The 23,726-nt window shown below is 40.3% G+C and overlaps 1 protein-coding gene across 2 annotated transcripts in view; it reads left to right on the forward strand.

The window, feature by feature from the left end:
- The window catches only part of Arhgap29 (Rho GTPase activating protein 29), a 67,488-nt gene extending 45,687 nt beyond the window's left edge, over positions 1-21,801 (forward strand). For both annotated transcript variants that reach the window (XM_021157541.2, XM_021157543.2), the window contains exons 13-23: positions 5,569-5,729; positions 6,503-6,642; positions 7,537-7,641; positions 8,746-8,844; positions 9,863-10,002; positions 10,627-10,815; positions 11,041-11,178; positions 12,874-13,106; positions 14,454-14,784; positions 15,254-15,362; positions 17,377-21,801. In XM_021157541.2, coding sequence (XP_021013200.1) covers positions 5,569-5,729; positions 6,503-6,642; positions 7,537-7,641; positions 8,746-8,844; positions 9,863-10,002; positions 10,627-10,815; positions 11,041-11,178; positions 12,874-13,106; positions 14,454-14,784; positions 15,254-15,362; positions 17,377-18,251 — 2,520 coding nt within the window. In that variant the 3' untranslated portion in view covers positions 18,252-21,801. The remainder of the gene's footprint in view (positions 1-5,568; positions 5,730-6,502; positions 6,643-7,536; positions 7,642-8,745; positions 8,845-9,862; positions 10,003-10,626; positions 10,816-11,040; positions 11,179-12,873; positions 13,107-14,453; positions 14,785-15,253; positions 15,363-17,376) is intronic.
- Positions 21,802-23,726: the final 1,925 nt, after the last annotated feature.

The raw sequence follows: 23,726 nt of genomic DNA on the forward strand, positions 1-23,726 counted from the left end.
TCCAGGACAGCCAGGGCTACACAGAGATACCCTGTCTCAAAAAAACAAAAAACAAAACAAAACAAAAAGAATCATAGTTAATTTTTGCATGAACTTTTATTTTGGAGTCTTGGTAAATCTGTAGATTTCTCCCGGTTCTCATTGTTTTTTGCAATAACGGCAGTTGTGTGTCTTTTTCCTTTTATAGTTCTTTTACTTATATTTTATATATCTTTTAAGTTTCCTATAAGGCTGTCAGTTAAATAAAATTCATGAGAGAAAATTCCCACGTCAGTCTCTGTCTTGAAGAAAGCATTTCGTCCTTTATTGTTTAAGTAGGGACGGAGCTGTAAAGGCTTTGCAGATGCCCTGTATTTATTTAAGACATTGTCTCCCTTGTGTTTGCTGAGCGTTTTATCTGTTATTCTATATCATGGAGTTTATTTTCCAGTTCCCCTTCCTTCCTCTCTTCTCCCTTTCCTCCCTCCTTTTCCCTGTCTATATCTTTTGTTTTGGTTAGGGTAATCTGCTTTCATAAAATGAGGTGAGAAAGTATTCTTAACTTGTGTGTGTGTGTGGGGGGGGGGAAGGGTTATCAGATTTGTGTCATTTCTTCCTATCCAGCAGCATGTGTGGCAACTAGGGTTGAGATTTTTGGATAAATTTTTTTTTTTTACTACATAGTCATTTCTTTTGATATATTCAAATTAATTATTTCTTAGGTAAAGTAGTTTATGGCTTGCATGGAATTGATCCCTTTCAACTTGATGAACAAACACACATGCATGCATAGATGCATATACACACACACACACACACACACATACATACATACATGGTGGCTGTAGCTTAGTCTGAGTGGGTAAAGTGATGTTTCCTCTTTCATTCCTAATGTTAATTAATAATCAGTGCATACACTCCATCAGTCTTGTAAGCAGCTTATACATTTCACTGATCTTTCAGGGACGAAAGTTTTCAGCTGATTTTTCCCACAGTTCTATTAGTTTCAGCTTGCTTTCTGTTTGCCTTTTTTTTTTTTTTAAGCTTTCATGATCATTCTTCATTGAGACCCGCCTCCATCACTAGTATAAAGTTTTTAAAGCTTCAGATTGCCTCCTAAAGATTACCTACCTACAGCCCACAGATTTTGAAATGTGTTTTCATTTTTCTTTAGTTCAAAACATTTTCTAATTTCCCTAGAGACTTTCTCTTTGAATGATGGATAATGTAAAAGCCTATTGTTTTATTTTTTCGAGCATTTTAAATATTTTCCAGAATTATTTTTATTATAATGACTTCTAGTTTAATTCTTTTGTAAAAAGAAAAATTAGTTTGTATGATTCCAGACTTAAATTTGTTACAGTTTTTTGATTGACTCAGTATAAAGTTTTTTTTTAAAAAAGAAGTTGATAAAATTGAAAAGATAAAGAAGAAAAAACAATGAGATTAAAAGGCATTTCTTTGGAAAGATCAATTGTGAATGCACCATGAGTGTATTTTAGAGTGTATATTCTTTCACTGTTGGCTAGTCTTTTGTTCATATCCGTTCCTTAGGCTACACTGTAACTCACTTCCTCTGTATTCTTGGTTAGTTATATATAACCGTGTCTCTACTGAGGTGAGTTTAGAAGTCTTCAACATACCATATGTCTAGTTCCTTCAGCTTTTGGTTTATATATTTTGAAATCTGTTATTAGTTGCTTCTACATTAACAAATGTTATACCATCATAACAAACCGATGTTTCATTTTTGAGATATCTTTTTCCTAGTTTGTTTTACTGTTGCTCGGATAAAACAGTGACTGAGATGAACAGAAGGAGGAAAGACTTATTGGTTCAGAGGTTGTGGGTCAACATCAAGGGAAGCCAGGGCAGGAATCTGCAGGAAGGAACTGAAGCAGAAACCACAGAATGGCTGTATGCTGGCTTGCTTTCTTTTCATGGCTTGTTTTGCTTGATTTTTTTTTTTTAAGCTAGGACTACCTCCCTGGTGGTGACATCAACCACCGTGGGCTGAACCTCCCACATCAATCAGTAATCAAGAATGTGTCCCCCACAGGCCAGTATGATGAAAAACAATTCCCCAAATGAGATTTCCCAGATGACTGACTCAGTTTGTGCTACACTGACAACTAACCAGCAGTCTTTTTTTAGCTGGTAATTTTCCTTGTGTTTTTAGTCTACTTAATCAGTAGATATATATGCTATGAACTGATATATGACATGACATGATATAATATTGATATGATATGATATGGCTGTTTCAGCTTACTTTTAGTTATTTTGAACAATGGTTTTATTAGAATATTACATTTTCCACTTAGGATGAGTTTATTGATAGTTAGTCCCATAGTAAACTGCGAAGTATTATCTTGTCCTGTTCTTTTGCTTCAAGTTCACTGCCTCTCTCTGTTGTTTTTCTTTTCCAATATAGTCCTTTGGTAACTTTGTTTTTGGAAATTTGCTTTTTCACTACTAAAATTTCCCTTTTTGTGTGTCTTCAGTTTATCTTTCCATGTTCCAAACTATTTTCCTCTTTTGTATGTATATATTTGTGTAAGTATGCACGTGGGTACACATGGAAGCTCAGCGCATTCCTCAGGAACCATCCATCCACTTTTTCTTTTGAGACAGGGTTTCTCAGCAAATAGGCTAGGCTGGCTGACCGTAGACCCTGGAGATCCTTGTCTCCCTCCCCAGTACTGGGATGGATATGAGCACATGCCACCATAGCTGGCCTTTAGGATGGATATGAGCACACACCACCATAGCTGGCCTTTTTTCAATTTAGGGGGGAAAAAAAAGCATGAAGCTCAATCTCAGATTCTCACTCATGCAAGTCAAATACGTCCGAGTCTCCCCAGCCTTTCCCTTCCTTCTTCAGCCCACTGTAATAACTGCTATAGAGGCTTCATCCTAGTGTGAGATCTCAATGTTAATATCTATCTTTTGTGAGTGGTGAAGAGTTTCCTGATATTTCACATGACAAGTAGTTTTGCTGGGAAAACATCATCGGCAAATATTCGCTCACCAGATAGAGTACCAGTAACTGCCAAAGAATCGATTACACCGGCTGAGCATCCCTAGAAGCTAATTACAAAAGAATAGTCTCTCTTCCCAGCAGCTGTTAACTGCTTACAGATCCTAAGAGTAGGGCCTGGTGGTGCCCCACCCCCACTCCCAGCAACTGTTAACTGCCTCTGTATTCTTGAGGAGGGGAGGGGAGTCCCAGCCACAGGGAGGTCAAGAAGGCTGGGTCATACCTGGAGGCCAGCATTCCACAACAAAATTTGAATGCTATCCTAGGTATTTTTGACATTGTTTTGTGGGACTCTAGGTCCTAATACTGTTTTAAAGTGGGGATGGGGGACATTTGATGTAGGTATGTTCTGTCGCCTCGCTTTGTGTTGGTCACCTTGGTCTGAGTGGGAAGCTGAAGTGTGGTGCTGGCTCCTCTTCTGCTCTCCACAGATGTCTCCAGCTACAGGACAGCACTCCTTACTCATTAAGTAGAGGGGCTGCTTGCGAGATGCAGGAATACAGGAAAAATAAAGCTACAGGAGTTTCATGGGTTCACCACCATTCTTTGAACACAGCTCCTGATCATAAGGGTGGATTCACTTCAGAGTCTGAGATCTGTTCAGTTCTGTAACTGCCATCACTGTTATAGGATTGTGCCCACAGAGCCTCCTTGGGAAGCTGTCTCTCTTCATGTCCAGTGTTACATTTGTGGGAATCAGCCTAGGCTGGAAAATACGATGAGAGTGGGAAAAGCAAGAAATGTACCCAAAATTGTCCTATATTTCCACAGTCTGCCTACTTCCGTTTACTCGGGGGAGTCTTGAGATAAATGGCACTAATACATGGTTCTGAGCAGGACTCTTCAGTGGATTCAGATGGAGGGAAAGAGTCCACCTCAGTGAGGAACAAGTAAAATGTTTTGAGCTCTTAAAGTTGTCAATCACTTATCAATGTTTGATTTATGAAATCTCCTTTACCTCAAGCCATAGCTGATAAAAGCTAAGATTGAGTGTGTATCTGTGCATGTAAGATATCTATCTATATAAACTTACTTAGTTCTCAGAGGGTCCTACTATGTAAACATAGTTTTAGCTCCGTTTTAGTAGTGCAGAAACAGAAGTGTAGAAAACCTTTCTTCCCAGTGTATGCTCTTTGGACAGATCACCTTGTCGCTACTCAGGTAGCATGTAAGTGATGAAGAGATTTGGGTTTTTTCATTTAAACGGGATCTCTCAGATGACTCAGTGAACTTTTTCAAATTTCTGGTACAAAGAAATCATAAATAACTTGATTAGTGTTGCTCACCCATGGAAGTGACCCTTTAGATCAAGCAGGTTCAACTTGCCATAGGATTACCCAAATATGCTAGCCAGTCATTAAACTGTATCAAATAAAGGTTAAGTGTCCTTTGTTAATTGAAGGATGAAGACACAAACTGTTCTTTTGGGCATACATTTCAAATAGTGCTTATGATCACTGACTTGTCCTTAGAGAAAGGTGGTATCCACCTGGACTCTGGTTAATTAAGAGTTGATCCTACCATCTGATAAGATGTGACTGATGAAGAGATGACATAGTCTCTTTTTTCCATACTGCTTTCCTTACCTCCATCCCCCACGCAGGTCCCAAGTGGCCTGTTAAGGAATAGATGGGACCATGCTTTACTTAGTCTTTAGCTGGCTTCCTTTTCACTCCACCTCCAGTGACCTTTCTTGACCTGAGTCAAGCAGATGTTCTGCTTCCTTGTGTGTGCTTTGGCCTTTCTGTGTGCTTCAGGAGCACACACACTGTCCACGTCTGTACCACCTCTGCCTTCTGTTTGAATCAGCCTTCTCTCTGCAGCTGTGTCTGGCTCTTTCTCTCATATTTCAAATGTCAGCTCTTTGGCCTTCCCTAACCTATCATGTTAAAAATACCCTTCCAGAAACACAAGCATGGTGATAAAGCAGGGGATAGGATAGCATTATCATCTTTTAATTATATATGGGGGTTGTGTGTATGTATGATGGGAGACACACATGCCATAGCATGTGAGTGGAGGAGAGAGAACAACTTTCTGGAGTCAGGTTCTCTCCTCCAGCTTTACCTAAACCCAAGTCCTCAGGCTTGTGTAGGAGAGTGCCTCCACCAGCTGAGCCATCTCACTGCCCAAGTTGACATTCTTACAAAGTGTTTATAGCAGTTTTCAGTACCACAAAATATTTTAGGAACCACCCTTAAGATAATATCGGTGGATGGGGATTTCGCCATGATACACTGAAGTATAGTATGTGTCTAAAATTTGTTAATAGAAAACTCACATATTGTATGAACTCTGGCATGTTACATTTTAAAATCACTGTTGGAGTCACGTATTAAATAGTAGGAGTGATAGTTTTTAGACAGTTGTCGACCGTTAGCTGTTAGATTAAGTTATTTCCAGTCTAAGCTGTGCATAGCATGCTGATGGTAATATCAGTGTTGTGTATATCAAATGTGTGGTCTTTTATTAGTGTGCTTATTGACATAAATGTACATAGCATTTTATAGCTCATGAGTTATGTCTGTCTTTTGTCTTTGTGATTGTAGGTAACAGTTAACCTCTTTCATATGCAGCAGCTACAGGCTGCATCCCTTGCCAACAGTTTACAGTCTCTCTGTGACAGTGCCAAACTCTATGATCCAGGTCAGGAGTACAGTGAATTCGTGAAGGCTACAAGCTCAAGTGAATTAGAAGAAAAGGTTGATGGGTAAGAATTAATGCATAGGAGAAATTATTTCAAACGAAAAAACATTTGCTGAGTTCCTGTCTATGTTTATAAGGAAATGTCTTTTCTTTTTTTTTTAAAAAAGGTGTTTTACTTTTTTTTTTTTTTAAGATTTATTTATTTATTATATGTAAGTACACTGTAGCTGTCTTCAGACACACCAGAAGAGGGCGTCAGATCTCATTTCAGGTGGTTGTGAGCCACCATGTGGTTGCTGGGATTTGAACTCTGGACCTTCGGAAGAGCAGTCGGGTGCTCTTACCCACTGAGCCATCTCNGTGCTCTTACCCACTGAGCCATCTCACCAGCCCGGAAATGTCTTTTCTTACACTGAAATACTAGCTTTAATTTTTTTTCAATATTTTCCTATTAATTTGTGAGTTTAAGGAATAGATGAAATATACTTGAGGATGATGCTTTCTATTTTCACACAGACCTTGCTTCTTTTGAGTCTTAAAAACTCTTTGGAAGTAGCAAATGATAACCTACATATTTTGAGTATACCAAAAACTTGATCTATACTTTTTATTAATGTTAGATTAGAAAAGTTTAATCATGATATAAATATTAAATATTCTATTCTTATACCTTTTCCATATTTCAGCTGTTATAAGTACACATTGTCTAAATGCTGTATTTCTTTAAAAGAAGTTGAACTATATAACAAAGTTATTAATATTAATGAAGCTTATTCTACATTTATTAAATTAAGAAGTTACAAGACTTTTAGTGCTGAGTTTTATTTTATCCCATAGGAATGTAAATAAACAAATGACAAACAGTCCACAGACATCTGGCTATGGACCTGCCGACTCCTTAGAGGATGTTGCCCGCCTTCCTGACAGCTGTCATAAGCTTGAAGAGGACAGGTGCTCCAACAGTGCAGACATGACAGGTACATTCCTACAGAGCAGACACTGCTCTATGAAACAGCAGGGCTCTCAGATGGGATTACTTAAGGAACTGTTCAAGATCATTTATAGTTCTGACCTCCATGCCTGTCTCAAAAGTTTATATATTAGTCATTCTTACAGAAATTTGAATCCTTTCTTTTACATAATGTCAGTATTTCACCCTATGAAATCTACCTGTAGGCAAGGTTTTTTTTTTCAATAATATGTATTTTTATTTTATTTACTTGGCATCCCAATCACAGTCCTCCCTCCCTCCTCTCCTTCCAGTCCCACTTTCACAAGTCCCTCCCGCTTTATTCCCTCCACTTCTCCTTAGAGAAGGGGAGCACCCTTGGGTTCCACCCCTCCCTGAGACATCTAGTCTCAGCAGGTCTAGGAGGCATGTCATCTCCCACTGAGGCCCAGCCAGGCAGTCCAGGTAGGGGAAGGGGATCCGATGGCAGGCAACAGAGTCAGAGCTGCTGTTCCAATTGTTAGGGGACACATGAAGACCAAGCTATACATCTGCTACAAATGTGTAGGGGGCCTAGGTCCATCCATGCATGGTTTTTGAGTTGTTAGGTTAGTCTCTGTGATCCTTTCTGGGCCACCACTTCTGTGGTGTCCTTGACCCCTCTGGCTTGCTCAATTCTATCCCCTACTCTTCCACAAGACTCCCAAGCTCTTCCCAATGTTTGGCCATGGGTCTCTGCATGTGTTTCCATCCACTGTTGAATGAAGCTTCTAAGGAGACAGTTATGCTAGACTTCTGTTCTCAAGCATAGCAGAGTATCATTAATAGGGTCAGAGGTTTGCTCTCTCACATGGGATGGGTCTCAAGTTGGGGTAGTCAATGGGTTGGTGGAGGCAAGTTTTTAATTACTCTTTTTTTAAAGGTCCTTCTTTCGTAAGATCATGGAAGTTCGGAATGTTTAGTGACTCAGAGAGCACTGGAGGAAGCAGTGAGTCTAGATCTCTGGATTCAGAGTCTATAAGCCCAGGTACAATAACTAAATATTAAGTCTAACTGAAAATTCTGTGAGAGATTGAAATGATGTTTGAACTATCTCAGACATAAGCGAATATACATGCATATGTGTACTTTAAAGAAAAACAATGACACCTTTGTATGCTTGATAACTCAACAGGCAGAACATGGGTAGTACATGAGAAGCCCCTTTATATACATATATAAGTAACACACATGCACATGTGTGTGCAACACATATATAAAGATATCACCTCCTAACCCACCAGAATGTATCATTTTATAACTGTTTTAAATGTTTTTAGTAGTATATTTCATGGACTTTACCCTCTACTGCATGCTATAAAAATAGAACCATTTTCTTACTTTTGATTTGGCACTGGGAATTGAATTCAGGGTCTTTTGCATGTTAGGCAGCTCTCGAGCACTGAGCTCTACCCTGAGCCCAGGGGGGTTGGTTTGGTTTGGTTTGGTTTATTGATTGATTGATTGACTGGCTATAAGTTAACCAAGTGGGCCTGAGCTCACTCTGTAGCCGAGACAAGCTTTGAATCTTGTGTTCTCCCCCAGTAGGCCTGGCAAAACCAAAGGATTCATTTTTGACTTCCTTCATCCAATTGATGCAAATAGCTACCTGTGTTCATATTGTATAATAACTTAGTAATGAAAATATCATTTGGGTTGTGTGTGTGTGTGTGTTTTAGCTAATTGCTATGTTAGGCCATACCACTGCCAATATTTAGTATTATATTAGTTACTCTGTCATACATTAGATATAGAAGATGCTGTATATCTTTGAAAGCCTGTAACCTCAAGTGCTTACTGCCAGAAATGAATAGTAAAGTCTCATAAGAATATAAATATAAATATATTGTTGAATATATAAGAATATAAATATATTATTTATATAAATAAATAAATAAATATGAATTAATAACAATAGATATATTGTTCAGATGGATATCTGAGTCCCCTGTTACCTAGCTTTTGAGGATAGAAGAAAATTTTAACGATAATAGAATAATACAAATTGTGTAACTCCAAGAATGTTATCACTGCCTATTTTCACTATTCTTCAATGTTTAGTCAGGTAAAGGTATCCACAATTTCATTTTAGGAGACTTTCATCGGAAACTTCCACGGACTCCATCCAGTGGAACCATGTCTTCTGCTGATGATCTCGATGAGAGAGAGCCACCGTCCCCTTCAGAAGCTGGTACTGCACTCTCCTCAGTTAGGACCCACTAAACCAGTTGAAATAGTGGTAGTGCATAATGCTAGATCATTAGTTTGTTATATGGATCTGCTTGTTTATGCATACATATGGATTGATGATGAACTGATCAAATGATCAAAATATATCTACAAGACTAAGAAATAAAGTTACTAGATCTAAAGTTACTGGCAGTGTGTGAACAGCAGTCTGTATAGTGTTCTTTCATAAGTCCAATACAGTGACTTTCTCTTAAAAGCCTGGCACTGCCTACATTCTGGAAAAGCTCATTCTTAGTAGTGCAGGAACTATGGGCACTGAGAAAACCTCAGTGGTAAAGCTCTTCATTACTGTGCACGAAGCGCTGCCTTTGCCCAAGTACTGCAAAACAACAATTACACTAACGAGGAAACTGTAAGAAGCAAGGCAGGAGAGCAGATAAATGTACTCTCAAGGATGGGGAAAGTTGTGGATGTTTAGGATACAAAAATCATTTATCTTCATGACTTGACTTGAACTGATATAAATTTGTTTTTGTTTCTTTGGTATACTATCCTTTTGGCAGAATTTCACAAATTAAAAGGGTATCTTACTTCCGCTATGATTAAGAATATAACTAGTAACTAATGTGTAATTTGTAAGACTAGTAAGTACTGCCTTTAGTGCACATACTGCTCCCAGACAAGCTTCATGTAACTCACTCTTTTAAGTAGTGACTGGGTTTTCTCAGAAATACAACGCCACTCATAGACACACTGCTCTTTGCAGGCATATTAATAAAAGCATAAATGTGTTGATCTTGGGGACACTGTGTCTTGGCATCTTAGAATTAGCCTACTGCTTTGGTGATGAGTATTAAAGCATTTGAAGTGTGGAATTATATCTATACGTTGTTTTTAATGTCAGGAACCCCAGGCAATCGTTTTTTGTAATATGTAGATGACTGAGAAGTAAAAGGATTGCTCGTAATACATAAAGATTTTCTCATCTTTCCATTCTCATGTACTGTTTCTGTTACAAGGACCCAATTCCCTCGGAGCGTTTAAGAAAACTTTGATGTCAAAGGCAGCTCTCACTCACAAGTTTCGAAAGTTGAGATCCCCAACAAAATGCAGGGATTGTGACGGCATCGTAATGTTCCCAGGTGTCGAGTGTGAAGAGGTGAGATCTGTTTGGACCTGCTTCGGCCCTCTCACTTGTTTGTTGGCTGATTTCTATGTATTTACCAGTTGTTGGTTTTTTTTTTTTACTAGAATATAAAACGATAGGTTGCATTGGACATCTTCATATGTATGTCATTAAATAGTAGGGGTTTTTTTTCACTAAATAAACTTTATTTTTGTTAGGATTTTACTTATTAGGCTCTTTTATAAATATCTTTTTTGCTTTATTTTATGTATATTGATGGTTTTCCTGCATGAATTTCTATGCATCAACTGTTTGTGATGCCTTTGGAGGCCAGAGCAGGATGTCATATCCCTGGGTCTGGTTTTGAAAAGGTGGTGAGCCATCCTGTGGGTGCTGTGAGTTGAAAGCCAGTCCTCTGGAGGAGCGGCCAGTGCTTTTAACTGCTAAGCCATTCTTCCACCCTACAGATAGGTTTTTAATGAGTTGTACCACGGTGTCTCTTTTATTGTTTTGTATTCTGTTCTCTTGTTAGGTCATAGGACCTTACAAATAATGCACTGTAAACTTGGTTTTGATTATGTTATCGATCTGTCATGGTTTGCTCAGTTGTGAATAGATCTAAAGAGTACTGATGAGTTTTAATGTCATTTCCTGTAGTGTCTCCTTGTTTGTCATCGGAAGTGTCTGGAGAATTTAGTCATTATTTGTGGTCATCAAAAACTTCAGGGAAAAATGCACATATTTGGAGCAGAATTCATACAAGTTGCAAAAAAGGAACCAGATGGCATCCCTTTTGTACTGAAAATATGTGCCTCAGAAATTGAAAATAGAGCCTTGTGTCTCCAGGTACCTAAGTGTATGTCATTTGTTATAGTGAAATGTGAATTTGTACTGTTAGTTTGTAATAGTTGGAATAGTTTTATTCCAATTTATAAAAAAAAATAATGTTATTTGCCCCAACTATGTTTTTTCTGCAATACTAAAAATAAGTGAAGTCAGCACATGCGGTGTGTTTAGTTTAGGTTTCTGCAGTGCCTTTGAACTAAAGCAGAATTTGTTTTTCTATTCAAGGGAATTTATCGTGTTTGTGGAAACAAAATAAAAACTGAAAAACTGTGCCAAGCTTTGGAAAATGGGATGCACTTAGTAGACATTTCAGAATTCAGCTCACATGACATCTGTGACGTCTTGAAATTATACCTGCGACAGGTAACGTTTTTATTTTTGTAATTGATCATCATATTTGATACAGTAAAAAATGTGATTTTTATTTTGTTTTTTTAGTTCATAACCTTTGTACATATACATTTTCATTGATATAGACCATACTGATATCTTATGTATAGGTCAAATTACAAATAAGTTAGACATATAGTTAAAAACATAAAATAATAATAATAATAACATGATTTCTCATTTCACAGTAATATTTATAGAATATTCATGAAGTGTTTGAATTAAACTTAACTTGAAAGTGTAGCTTAGCTTTTTAAGGGAAGGCCAGTGTTGAACCCCCCCCACCCCCCAAGCAGAGCATTGTTTGGATCAGTTTGGTTTTGTCTTCCCTGATATTTCAAAATAACAATTTTAGATGGTCAATGGGGGAAAACTTGAGATACACGTTTGGGACAATAAGCAGAGCTGTCCTGAAGCTGGGTGTACTAGAACACTAACAGGAATATGGTCAGGAAGTAGGCCATCCTCGATTGTCTTTTTCTTTGCTTAGTTTTGGATCAGTAGTTTGCATTAACATGTTCAAAAAACCTCTATCTATGGGGTAAAGTAAGTGGCCTCAGGCAGAAGCTGATGGTTAGGTAATAAGAATTTAGCGCAGTGCTGTGAGTCAGGTATAAAAGCTACTTGGGTTATGTTCAAATGGCGTTCTATTCTTGGGTGAAATTGAAGAGAGAGTAGCCAAGAGAGTAGCGCTGGAAGTCCTGAACAGGTCAGTTTCTGCAATTCCATTTTTCCGTTCTAGATCCCTTTATCTGTTTATATAGCTGTTGTCTTGGGGTTTCTTTTTTACTGGAAGAAAGTATTTCTTCTATCTTTGTTTCTGTCTTTTTCTGTTTTGTTCATGTCTAATCCTTGAACAAAGTGGACCTTACTCATCTGTAACTGTTTTTATTTCCTTCTCTCAATGGAAGAGCATAGGTAGTAAGTGCCTGTAATGTTGCTTGGAGTGCTTGGTAGCCTGGGCCGGCTCTGTAGTCTCCTCCCCTTTCTCTGTTCATTCCCCTGCTTCTCCTGTCCTGCAGGACTTCCCAGGAGATTGACTCAGCCTCTTCTCTTCCCACTCCTGGAAACTTCAATATCCTTAGGGCAACTCTTTAACTTCTGCAAACCCTGGTGGTCTGCTCCTGCTAGTTCATCTGACGCCATCTGCATTAGTGCATATGTTTTCAATGGTGCTAACACTGGGATTGTAATGAATAGAACTACAAACATAGATTAGCATTTTAAAATCTCTTGTGGAACTTTTAGGTTGAGAGTTTTACTGTCTTAATTTATAACACTGATTTCAGATTAACTTAATAGCCTATAGCAAACATATACATCTAACCTTTTATAGATAGATAGATGGTTCCCTGCATGTATATCTGTACCACATGCATACGTGGTGCCCAGGGAGGCCAGAATCTTATAAACCTTCTAGAACTGGAGTTCTAGACAGTTGTGATCAGCCATGTGGGTGCTAGGAATGGATCCTGGGTCCTCTAGAAAAGCAACCAGTGCTCTTAACCACTGACCTATCTCTCCAGCTCCAATTATACATAGTTAAAGACCTGCTTTAAGTCTTGTTAACCTAGAAGGACATGGTGACTCATTGAGTAGCTGTGAATAACAGTTAACATTAGCAGGGGGAAAAAAGAACATATTCATAATGTAATTTTATTTTTTTAGCTTCCAGAACCATTTATTTTATTCAGATTGTACAAGGAATTTATAGACCTTGCAAAAGAGATACAACATGTAAATGAAGAACAAGAGGCAAAAAAAGATAGCCCTGAAGACAAGAAACACCCACATGTGAGCATAGAAGTCAACCGCATCCTTCTGAAGAGCAAAGACCTGCTGAGACAGCTGCCAGCGTCACATTTCAACAGTCTCCATTACCTCATAGCACATCTGAGGCGGTAAGGGTTCTTTATAAATAGAGCCTCTTTTGGTGGGTGAGTCGGTTTTTGTTATATAAAATCAAGCACTTTTACCGTTTTTAGTGTATTTTTAGTTTTACCATTTTTTGTGTAACTGTGTTAAGTAAAGTACATTCATGTATTTCTTTTCAATGGATTTCATTTTTCATAAGGTTAGAGAAAAGAGAGCAATTGCATGTTTGGGCAGCCAACCTCATACTCAGATATGTCTTGTGAGCCTGGCTCTAGTTGGAGAAACAGGGTGTCTGCCATCTCTGGGCTCACAGACTGTGTGCATCCATAGTACAGCATTGTTTTGTTCAACAAGTTTTTATAGCATATGAAGGAAGAGGGGGTAAGTCAGCAAAAGCAGCTCAAGCCAGCCTCGAAGAACTCAGTAGTGACTTCGTAGTTCGAGAATGCTCAGAAGAGCATTCCAGGCAGGGGATAGCAAGCACAGATGGGTAGGATCAATTCACATTCAGGAAATAAGGTAATGTGGTTAGGCTACACTACAGCACACACAGAGTGGGACCTGATACAATCTTACATACTTGACAGCTGAGTTTACCATCTTGCTTCTGTACCCACTAAAGATTTTTGAGCCAGGAATCTAACATGCTCAGATTTGCCTCTTGCATCTTTCTGGCAAAGACAAGGACAGTAGGCTGGAGGGGAGGTATTTTCTAAAGTTCTTGTCTCCATGAGTAGTCATAGAAACAAAAGGTGATAAGAGCTGGAAGTGAGCCGGGCGTGGTGGCGCACGCCTTTAATCCCAGCACTCGGGAGGCAGAGGCAGGCGGATTTCTGAGTTCGAGGCCAGCCTGGTCTACAGAGTGAGTTCAGGACAGTCAGGGCTATACAGAGAAACCCTGTCTCTGTAGAGCTGGAAGTGAACGGGGTGGGAGAACAGCAGTGTAGAGGAGGCCAGGGGCTCACCTGGGCCTGAGCAGTAGCCTGGTTAGAGGAGACTGACAGTAGTATTCCCTTATAAAGTCCTGGAAATCTATACAGAAGTAATCTTTAAGGGTCTCTTCTTTGTTTCTGCTGGGAAAAATGTCAGTAATTCTACTTGATTTTTATCCTAATAGAAAAATATGACTAAATCAAACTTGGTATGTGGTCAAAAGGCCTCTCTCACAACTTGACCCTTGACTGTTTCATAGACTTTTGTATCCTGAGTGTGTTCAGGCAGCCAACATGGTGCCTCAGGTGCTTCCTGTGTGCCAGGCTCTAGCTGGAAAAATTGGATAGAAATATGAAGCTACTCTTCCCAGCCCATAGTAAACTACACTGAAGAACTTCAACAGCCAAGTCTCATAAAGCTTTATGTGTTTTGCCCTGCAGAGTGGTGGATCATGCAGAAGAGAACAAGATGAATTCTAAGAACTTGGGGGTGATATTTGGACCAACTCTCATTAGGCCAAGGCCTACAACGGCTCCTGTCACCATCTCGTCCCTTGCTGAATATTCCAATCAGGCACGATTAGTAGAGTTCCTTATTACTTACTCACAGAAGATCTTCGATGGGTCCCTCCAGCCTCAAGCTGTTGTTATATCTAACACGGGTGCTGTTGCACCTCAGATTGATCAAGGTTATCTTCCGAAACCTCTGTTATCACCAGATGAAAGAGACGCAGGTCACTCTATGAAACCACTCTTTTTCTCTTCAAAGGAAGTAAGTTGTTTGTTGTTAATTTCTATGTGTATATGTGTATGTGCATGCATGCACACAGATGACAAGACAGGCTTGTATTTGCTATGGCACTTGGGTAGAAGTCACCTTTTTCACCTCCACCATGTTGAGTCAGGGTCTGTCTTGTTTCTGCCACTGTGCAGTGTGGTCCAGGCTAGCTAGTTCAGAAACTTCTGAGAAATTCCAAGGTATATGCCTCACTGGATATACATAGGATTTCAGATGCCTGCTACTACATCTGTCTGTCTGTCTGTTTTATGTGGGCTCTGGGAATCATACTTGGGTTGTCAGTCTTTGTGAACAGCACCTTTAACTGTTGAGCAAAGTTTGCCTGGTACAGAGTTGGCTCAGAACTGTAAGATGTTTATGGCAGTAATTTAATGGGCTTGCAACTCCTTCTTTTGAAATGTACTTTGTGTATACAAGTGTGATAATTCTCTCCCGTTAACAGGATATCCGTAGTTCAGATTGTGAGAGCAAAACTTTTGAATTAACTACATCTTTTGAAGAATCAGAACGCAGACAAAATGCACTGGGGAAATGTGACGCTCCTCTCCTCGGTGAGTAGCCCTGTGAAGTAACACTTGATAAGTAAACGGTGGTTAAAGGCCAAGTGTGTGCACTGGGTTCAATCCCCAGTACTGCAACAGTCTGAGAGAGAAATAGTACCAAAAATTATTCACATAGGGCTTGAATCTAATTCTGTCTGGTTTGTAAATTTAACCTATCTTTTGATTTTCACTACCTCATAAAATTAGGTTACTAATTAGAAATAGTAAAAAACATAAATAATTTGAAGATACTTTTTAGTATGTATTATATCTCAGATAGTTCTGAAAACTTTTTTTGTTAGGACATTTAGACCAACCAACAACTCAGATCCATGTATTCTTATGTGACAGGTGAAGGCAGGTAGGGACAGTGCAGGGCCTATCAGGGTCAGATCAGGGTCAGGAACTGACTAGGACCCGCCCGGGCCGCTGGCTGCAGAGCCCACACTGTCTTGTGCTTGTGCTCTGCTAGCAATTTCTTGCAGCACTAAGGAAGGAAGGTGTGTCCTTTGGTTCTTCAGGCCAACTGCAGTGAGTCAGGCCCCTGAAGAGTACTCTGAGAATGTGGGAAGAACCCAGGGAAGTAGATTACAGGAACATTTTTTGGAGCCCAGGGGAGAAAGGTCATCTGGTAACTGGAGAGATGGCTCATTGTTCAAGAGTGCTTGCTGAATTGACCTGAATTTAGTTCTGAATGCCACTCACAGCTGCCTATGGCTTCAACTCAAGCTGCAAAGGGATTCAGTGCCTCCGGTCTCTGAGAGCACCTGTGCCCATATACACAGAGACACACTTAGTAAACAGGTTATCGGTGCAAGGTGAATGAGAGGTCAGATGAGATGACAAGTGACACTCATGGTCACCTGTATACACACACGCCATACCCAGGAATAGGGGAGAAGATAAGACCTCAGAGCAAATACTTCCAGCTGCTATTCAGAATCAGAACCAGAACCAGTATCAGGGTGCCAAGTCATTTGATGTTTCTCAACACCAAGCAGCTAGGGCTCAAGGGCAGGACCTTTCTTTGCAGGAATTGGAATTTCTTGAGTAGATAGAGCCAAAAGAAGAAGAGGGGGTTGTGGGGAGACAGTATGGGGAGCTGAGACTCGAGGTGAGTGTGGCATGGGACCAGACTGATGGAGAAAGAGGAAAGTAAGTCTGGGAGCACCCAGCACCTAGACATGGCAGTGTGTGTACTTAAAGCACAGTCCTTCAGCCTTAGTTTGACCTAGGAGATAGACGTTTATTAGCAGAGCAGCTGTGGTAAGCACCCCCTCACTGTGGGCTGAATGTGGCTAAAAACCAGATCCTAAGTTCTTGGTGTTCAGGGCAAGCTTGCATTTAGTTTGCTGGAGGTGGTGTAATTTTTCTGAGTTAACTCATTAATGTCTGCCTGTTGACTTTTTTTAATTATTATTCACTTCATATCCTGATCACTGCCCGTCCTGACTCCCCACCCATATTCCCTTCCCCCATCCTTTTCCCCTTCTCTGAAAGAGTGGAGACCCCACCCCGCTGAGTTTCCCCCTAGTTGGCACATCAAGAAGGACTAGGCACTTCTGTCACTGAGGCCAGACAAGAAGACAGCCAAGTTAGGAGAGCAGATTCCACAGATAGGTGTCAGCTTTTGGGATAGCCCCTGTACCCATTGTTCACGATCCACATGAAGACCAAGCTGCACATCTGCTACATATGAGCGGGGGTGGGGGGGGGTGTGACCTTTTTGACCTAGAAAACACTTGTTCATGGGGAACATATTTTTAAAAACATTACTAGACAAGCAGGTTTTGTATTTTGTTTTTAACTCGTTTGTAAAATATTTGTGGTTGAGGGTTTTTTTGCATAGATTTATGCAAAAATTAAATGAACTTTTAAATTCCAACTGTTTCTTTAAAGAACAGCTAGGTCTTCTGCATAGACAGTACTGTGTTGGGGACATTTATAGTATTCCTCCTGTTGTCCAGTGTCTGTCTGTCTTGTTCAGATTCTAGTGTTTATCATGTGCAACTTTCTTTTTCAGACAACAAAGTACATTTGCTTTTTGACCAAGAGCTTGAGTCAGCGTCCCAAAAGATGGAAGATGTCTGTAAAAGCCCCAAGCTGCTGCTGCTGAAATCCGATAGGGCAGCAAACAGTGTGCAGAGACATACTCCAAGGACCAAGATGAGACCTGTAAGCTTGCCTGTAGACCGGCTGCTTCTTCTTGCCAGTTCTCCTACTGAGAGAAGCAGCAGGAATGTAGGAAACGTAGACTCAGACAAGTTTGGCAAGAACCCTGCCTTTGAAGGACTCCATAGAAAGGACAACTCAAATACTACTCGCTCCAAAGTTAATGGCTTTGACCAGCAAAATGTACAGAAATCCTGGGACACACAATATGTACGGAACAATTTTACTGCCAAGACTACGATGATTGTTCCCAGTGCCTACCCTGAGAAGGGATTGACAGTAAACACTGGGAATAACAGGGACCATCCTGACGGTAAAACACATGCAGAGCCAGCCAGGGCTGCAGGAGATGTGTCAGAGCGCAGGTCCTCTGACTCCTGCCCCGCCACTGCTGTCAGAGCACCCAGAACACTGCAGCCCCAACACTGGACAACATTTTACAAACCACCTAATCCCACCTTCAGTGTCAGGGGGACTGAGGAGAAAACAGCATTACCCTCAATAGCTGTGCCTCCTGTCCTGGTGCATGCTCCCCAGATCCATGTGACAAAATCAGACCCAGACTCAGAGGCCACATTGGCCTGTCCTGTGCAGACAAGTGGTCAACCCAAAGAGAGCTCTGAGGAGCCTGCCCTGCCTGAGGGGACTCCAACTTGCCAGAGACCACGACTAAAACGAATGCAGCAGTTTGAAGATCTTGAAGATGAAATCCCACAGTTTGTGTAGGATTGTCAAAATTTAGATTTTTCTGTTTTATTTTGTTCTGTGGTGTCATTTTGTGAGAGGAATGTTTGGACAGGGCCCTTTTGTATAGGATTGCCAAAGCTGTTTGTCAGTGTGTTGTCTGTTGATCATGTGGGATGGGAGAGTGTTCTGACAAGGCTCCATTTAGCCTCACTGGAATGATCTTTGAAGCTGTAAAGGAAAATGGGTGGATTTGTGTTTTTTAGAGTTGATTTTTCCTGAAAAATGATCCATTTAAATGCATCACTGATAAATGATACAATTTTTAGCAGTAGGTGCAATTGGGGAAAATCAGCTTTAGTGTGGAGAGTGAGCCCAAGTGCATATTTATAAAGTATTTCTGAACACAAGTGGTGTTCATGTGCTGTGGTTCCTCACAGTTTCATAGGACATCTTTGACCATTTGTGCTTCTGTAATTGTAAGTCAGCTTCCATTTTTCAATTGGAAATTCACCTTTTAATATTTACATAATGGCCAAGGGGTTTACCAGTCTGTATTTAATTATAATTGCCAATTTTTACATATGGCAGTTAAATTGTACCCCCCAAAATGCACTTAAACCTGAACTGTGTAGTTCAGTTACCTCTTATTTGACTTTAGATGGATTTAGTACATTTGGTAGGGGTTGGGGGGGTTGTTTTGTTTTGTTTTATCCCTTAGTCTCGTGTGTATAAACTCTTGTTTCCAACAGTTCTGAACACATTTATACAGTGGTCCAGGAAAGATGCTGTTTTTCAGAAGTTTTTAAATTCGATACATTTCCTATTTTTACTACCTGGGTTTGTTTAAACTGTTCTTTTATAAGAAATGTTTTGACTTACAGATCATTTATATTCTTTTTCTACCTGACTTTCAACCATTGAAAATGTGTAGTTCTTTCAAATGGAGTGAAGATTTATTTAAGTTAATCCTAAGGGTACACGTCAGTAAACCTCGTGTTTAGAAATGTGAGAAGGCATAGATGAGCAGATCAGTTTTGTTTAAAGAGCAAACTAACAACCTAGTTTTCAGAACTTGTGCACTCCTGTTCCTCTCTGCATCATTGTTTGTCTGAATAGGATGTAAAAGGGAACAGCACACACAGTAGCCTTCCGTATGTGTGAATTATGTTATGCTTTTGTATGACCTTGTTATATTTGATAAATATATGTATATATCCACTTCTTAAATTATTTCAGGTTCTTATGACCTATCTGACTATATTGCCTCTTAAGTTGTGATCTCCAGTGTAATTAGCCATTAACGTAGGGGTCAGCTCTTAGGGTCATGCATCCCTTAACTATTGTATGGAGTGTTTTATGACAAGTTGTGTTGGAGTCTCTGTGCCATTAAGAACTAGGAAGAGATTACTCAGCTTTTTCATGATGAAGCTTATAAACACTCTGTTGCTGTGAGAACCTAAAATGAAATCAGCCAATATTTATTGAGCCCCTTCTGTATGATACAAACTTAACAAAGTTTCTACATATACTTTCATAGCAACCTGTAGTGGGCCACTGTTATTCCCCTGCTATTGACAGAGGAGAGACTTCTGTGACATACTTCCAAGTTCCACAGAATTAATATAAAATGCAGGGCTCTCTGATTTTGATGGTTGGTGTTTTGTAGCGACTGTGTGATAGTACTATCATCAAAGAGTACTTAATAACCAGTGCCCCTCTAAAGATTCTTTCTGTGAAGTAAGTTCACTGTGTAAATTATTTCTGCATGTGTGGTTCGGGAACAGTAAGTATATTCACATTGTTATTCGGGTGTGCATAACCCACCATCTCCACTACTTCCTCACCATCCCATTGTTAGACTTGTGGTTTTAACTCCAGCTTGAGTATGCAGAGACAGCCCAGCTCATGAATATATCGTGGCATAAAGTTCCCTCTCTTCCCCAATTTCCAAGTGACAGTTCCACTTGGAGACCTTTCTATCTTTATGGTTTCCTGGCTCTTTCCCTGCCTATGGATGCCCTCTTTTCCTGAGAGTTGTAAGGGAGCCTCTCAGGAGTTGCATTTCTAGAGTGCCCACATTGTCCACTGTGCCTGCTACCCAGTAACAGTGGCAGCCACCCAGGGAGACGTAGGGACTCTCCATTGACTTGAAACTGATGTGAGCAAGGGAAAAAGGGCAGAAGCTAGGAGACCATCAGAAAGCTTTATGGAAATTTCCGGCAAGCAGTTATGAAAAACTGTCATAATGGTGATGTCTAACCAATAGACCAAATTCAGATTTTATTGGTTGCCTCATTAGTGTTCCTGAGCATGCCAGCAACCCAACCCCAGACCAAGGGATTTGGTCTCCTTCAATATGGAAAGGTTTTTTTGCATTTGACCGCATGACCTTGACACTTAAGGGCCACAGATCAATTTATGTCATATCAGTTTTGGTTCATGTGATGCTTTCACAGGTAGAGTGGACCACAAGTGCCACTCACATAGTGGTCCTCTGACCCTCTACCCTATGCCATGACTTGTGAATGAATGCCTGCATTCAACAGGTACTCGTCATGTGCAGTGAAAAATGAAAACTTTAAATACCATAGGTGCTCTCTAAGTTTTATTTCTTATTGCACTCTTTAAAAAACAAACACACTTTGTAGTTATTTAATAGTTTTGAGACAGGCTTAACTGCCTTTTCACACAAGCAAATCCACAACAAATGACATGCTAAGTTTGTATAGCTAGCAAAAAGTAAACTCAGGTGTCTTTGGTATAAATTGTCTCATTTCTAAAACTTCATCTTTTAAAGCAAAGGCAGCTACCATACTTGAAGATGATTTTTCTTTCTGGTTGCTAGGACACTGAGATTAGGGTCTATCCCAACTCCGAGCCCTCTTTTTGTGTGTGCATATAAAAAAAATATTGCAAATTTTCATCTAAAATATCTACCTGTTTCTGAGTCACAGTGAGTTGGGGAGGCTATACTCAACCAGCAAACAGATGACAGACTTAATAAGCTATCCCTTCCATTCTCTCCCCACAGAATAGTTTGGGAATCGGGGCTAATAGGCTTTAAGAGATTTAAGCATAGAGGGAACAAGATGCCAAGGGGGTGTTTAGCTTTTGCTCACAAGAAAGGGGTCAGCAATCCAAGTGACAAAAAAAAAAAGGCCCTAAGTAAGCCACTGTCTTTGGGATAAGTGGTGTAAATTAGTTTATTTTTTAGGAACCCAACAGGAATTAGTGACCCATTGTGAATGTAAAACTAGGTGGGTTAGAGAAAAGAAGGCTTGTCCTGGAAGCTGGAATGCAGTAGCTCTCTTCAAGTGCTATAAATGATGCCTGGTGCAGCTGTACTTGCCTGTAATCCCAGCTAGTCACCAGCCTAAAGCAGGAGGGTCTCATCAGTGGAAATATTCAAGGCCAGATGCCAGCCATGTAGCAAGAACTCCACTTGGGAAAAAGAAGTGAAAGCAAAAGATTAAAATTGAATGGTTTTAAGGAAAATAATTCTAGGCAGAAATACAGAAAAGTAGGAAAGAATGAAGACTTTTCTAGGAAAACAAATGCAATAAACATTGGAATTTGATGTTGAATTCTAGCACGCTACGACTGTGGTGGTTTGAATAGGTGTGGCCCCATAGAGTCGTGTGATTGAATGCTTGGCCCATAGGGAGTAGCACAATGAGGATGTGTGGTCTTGGAGGAAGTGTGCCACTATGTGGGTGTGCTCTGAGGTCTCAAAAAGTGAAAAAAAAACTAGTTCACTTCACGCTGCCTGCCTGCTGATCAAGAAGGAGAAGTTTCAGCTCCTCCTCTAGCACTGTGTCTGCTTGCACACAGTCACGCTTTCCACCATGATGAGCTAAACCTCTGAAACTGTAAGCCAGCTCCAATGAAATGTTTTAGAGTTGCCATGGTCATGGTGTCTCTTCACAGCAAGAGAAACCCAAACTAAGAAATTGGTACCAGGGATGGATATGATTGTGATAGGGCCTGACCATGCTTGTGTTTATAGGAATGTGGACTTTGGGGCTTTGGATCAGTTCTAAATGGGGCTTAATGGGCCATCTTATTAGGAACAAGGAAGACAGTAGTGCTGAGGGAGATTTGAAGTATGGGGGCCTGGTTCCACAGATTTCAGAGGAGAATTTTAGCATGTGGCCTAGAGACTGTTCTTGTGATATTTTGGTGAAGAACATGGTTGCTTTTTGTCCCTGTCTGAAAGTCTGCCTGACGCTAAAGGGAAGAGTTTTGGGTTAATTCCATTGGCAGAGGGAAATCTCAAAAACAGCCTAGTATTACTTGTCCTGTGGTTATTAAAGTTCACTCTCGTGAAGATTTATAATGAAAAGAGGAAAGCTGAGCAAGTAAAATGTCCAGAGTGAGGAGAAAGGCACCAGGAAGTGGAATGTCATAAATGGTGCCAGACGCAATGGCCCTTGCAAGTGTTCCCAGCTAGCCATGAGCCTGACCTGGAGGATACTGTCAGTGGAAGAATTCAAGGCTGGCGGAGTACCTTAGCCAGAGCTTAGTCCTGTGTTCAAGGAGATAAAAGATTAAAGAGAAGCATGATATTAAATGGAATAACAGGAGTGGTAACCTCAGGGCAAGACCTCACCCTAACAGTAGCTTCCTCCTTGTGAAAAGGAATTGAAGAACAGTTCCTTTTTATGTATTATACATGCCTTTAATCCCAACCCTCAGAAGGTAGAGGCTGGCAGATCTCTAAATTCAAGGCCAGCCTGGTCTACAGATAAAGTTCTAGGACAGGCTAGATTAGGCAGTGAAGGAAACCATAAAAAACAGAAAGCTAGAAGAAGATGTACTTCAACGAGAGGGCCATGTTCCAGCCCAGGAGGCAGCAGAACTCTGTGCCATCGACCACATGGTTCTGGCTTTACAGTCAAGGTTAGAAGAAAGGGGTTGTGGAATCTCCCTCTGCAACTAAGGAAGCACGTAAGGCCAGCCATGTGTCAGGCTGTCCCTGCATGAAACCTACAGAAGCCATCTTGTGAAGCTGTCAGAGTGGAAGCCTGGATTGCCTTAGAGAACCCAAGATGTTGGAGATGCCAGAGTGGTGAAATACCTGCCCAAGAATGCTGCTGACAGAGTGGATCCAGCCCAAGAGAGAGAAGTGTGTTGCTGCCAAAGAAGCTGAAAGGAGTTGGAGATCTGTAGAGTAATTTGATGTGGGGATGCGGGAAGTCCAGCTAGTTTTCAGTCTTGCTTTGGTCCCGTATTTCCACTGTGCTCCCTTTGTGCCCTCTTGGAATGGTAATGGATATTATGTACCACTGTATGTTGCAAGTGTGTGATCTCTTTCCTTTTGATTTTACAGGAGATCTTAAGAGATTACATGAGTCTCAGACCTTGAACTTTGGACTTTTAAACATTGTTGAGGCTATTAGAGACTATGAGGACTTTTGAAGTTGGACTAAATGCATTTTACGTTATGAACTATAAGCCTATGGGGACCAAACCAATCGACTGCTTTTCCACATTCCTTCCAACAAATGCACAGTC

The sequence above is a fragment of the Mus caroli genome, chromosome 3 (genome assembly GCF_900094665.2).
Source record: "Mus caroli chromosome 3, CAROLI_EIJ_v1.1, whole genome shotgun sequence".
NCBI classification, from domain to species: Eukaryota; Metazoa; Chordata; class Mammalia; order Rodentia; family Muridae; genus Mus; species Mus caroli.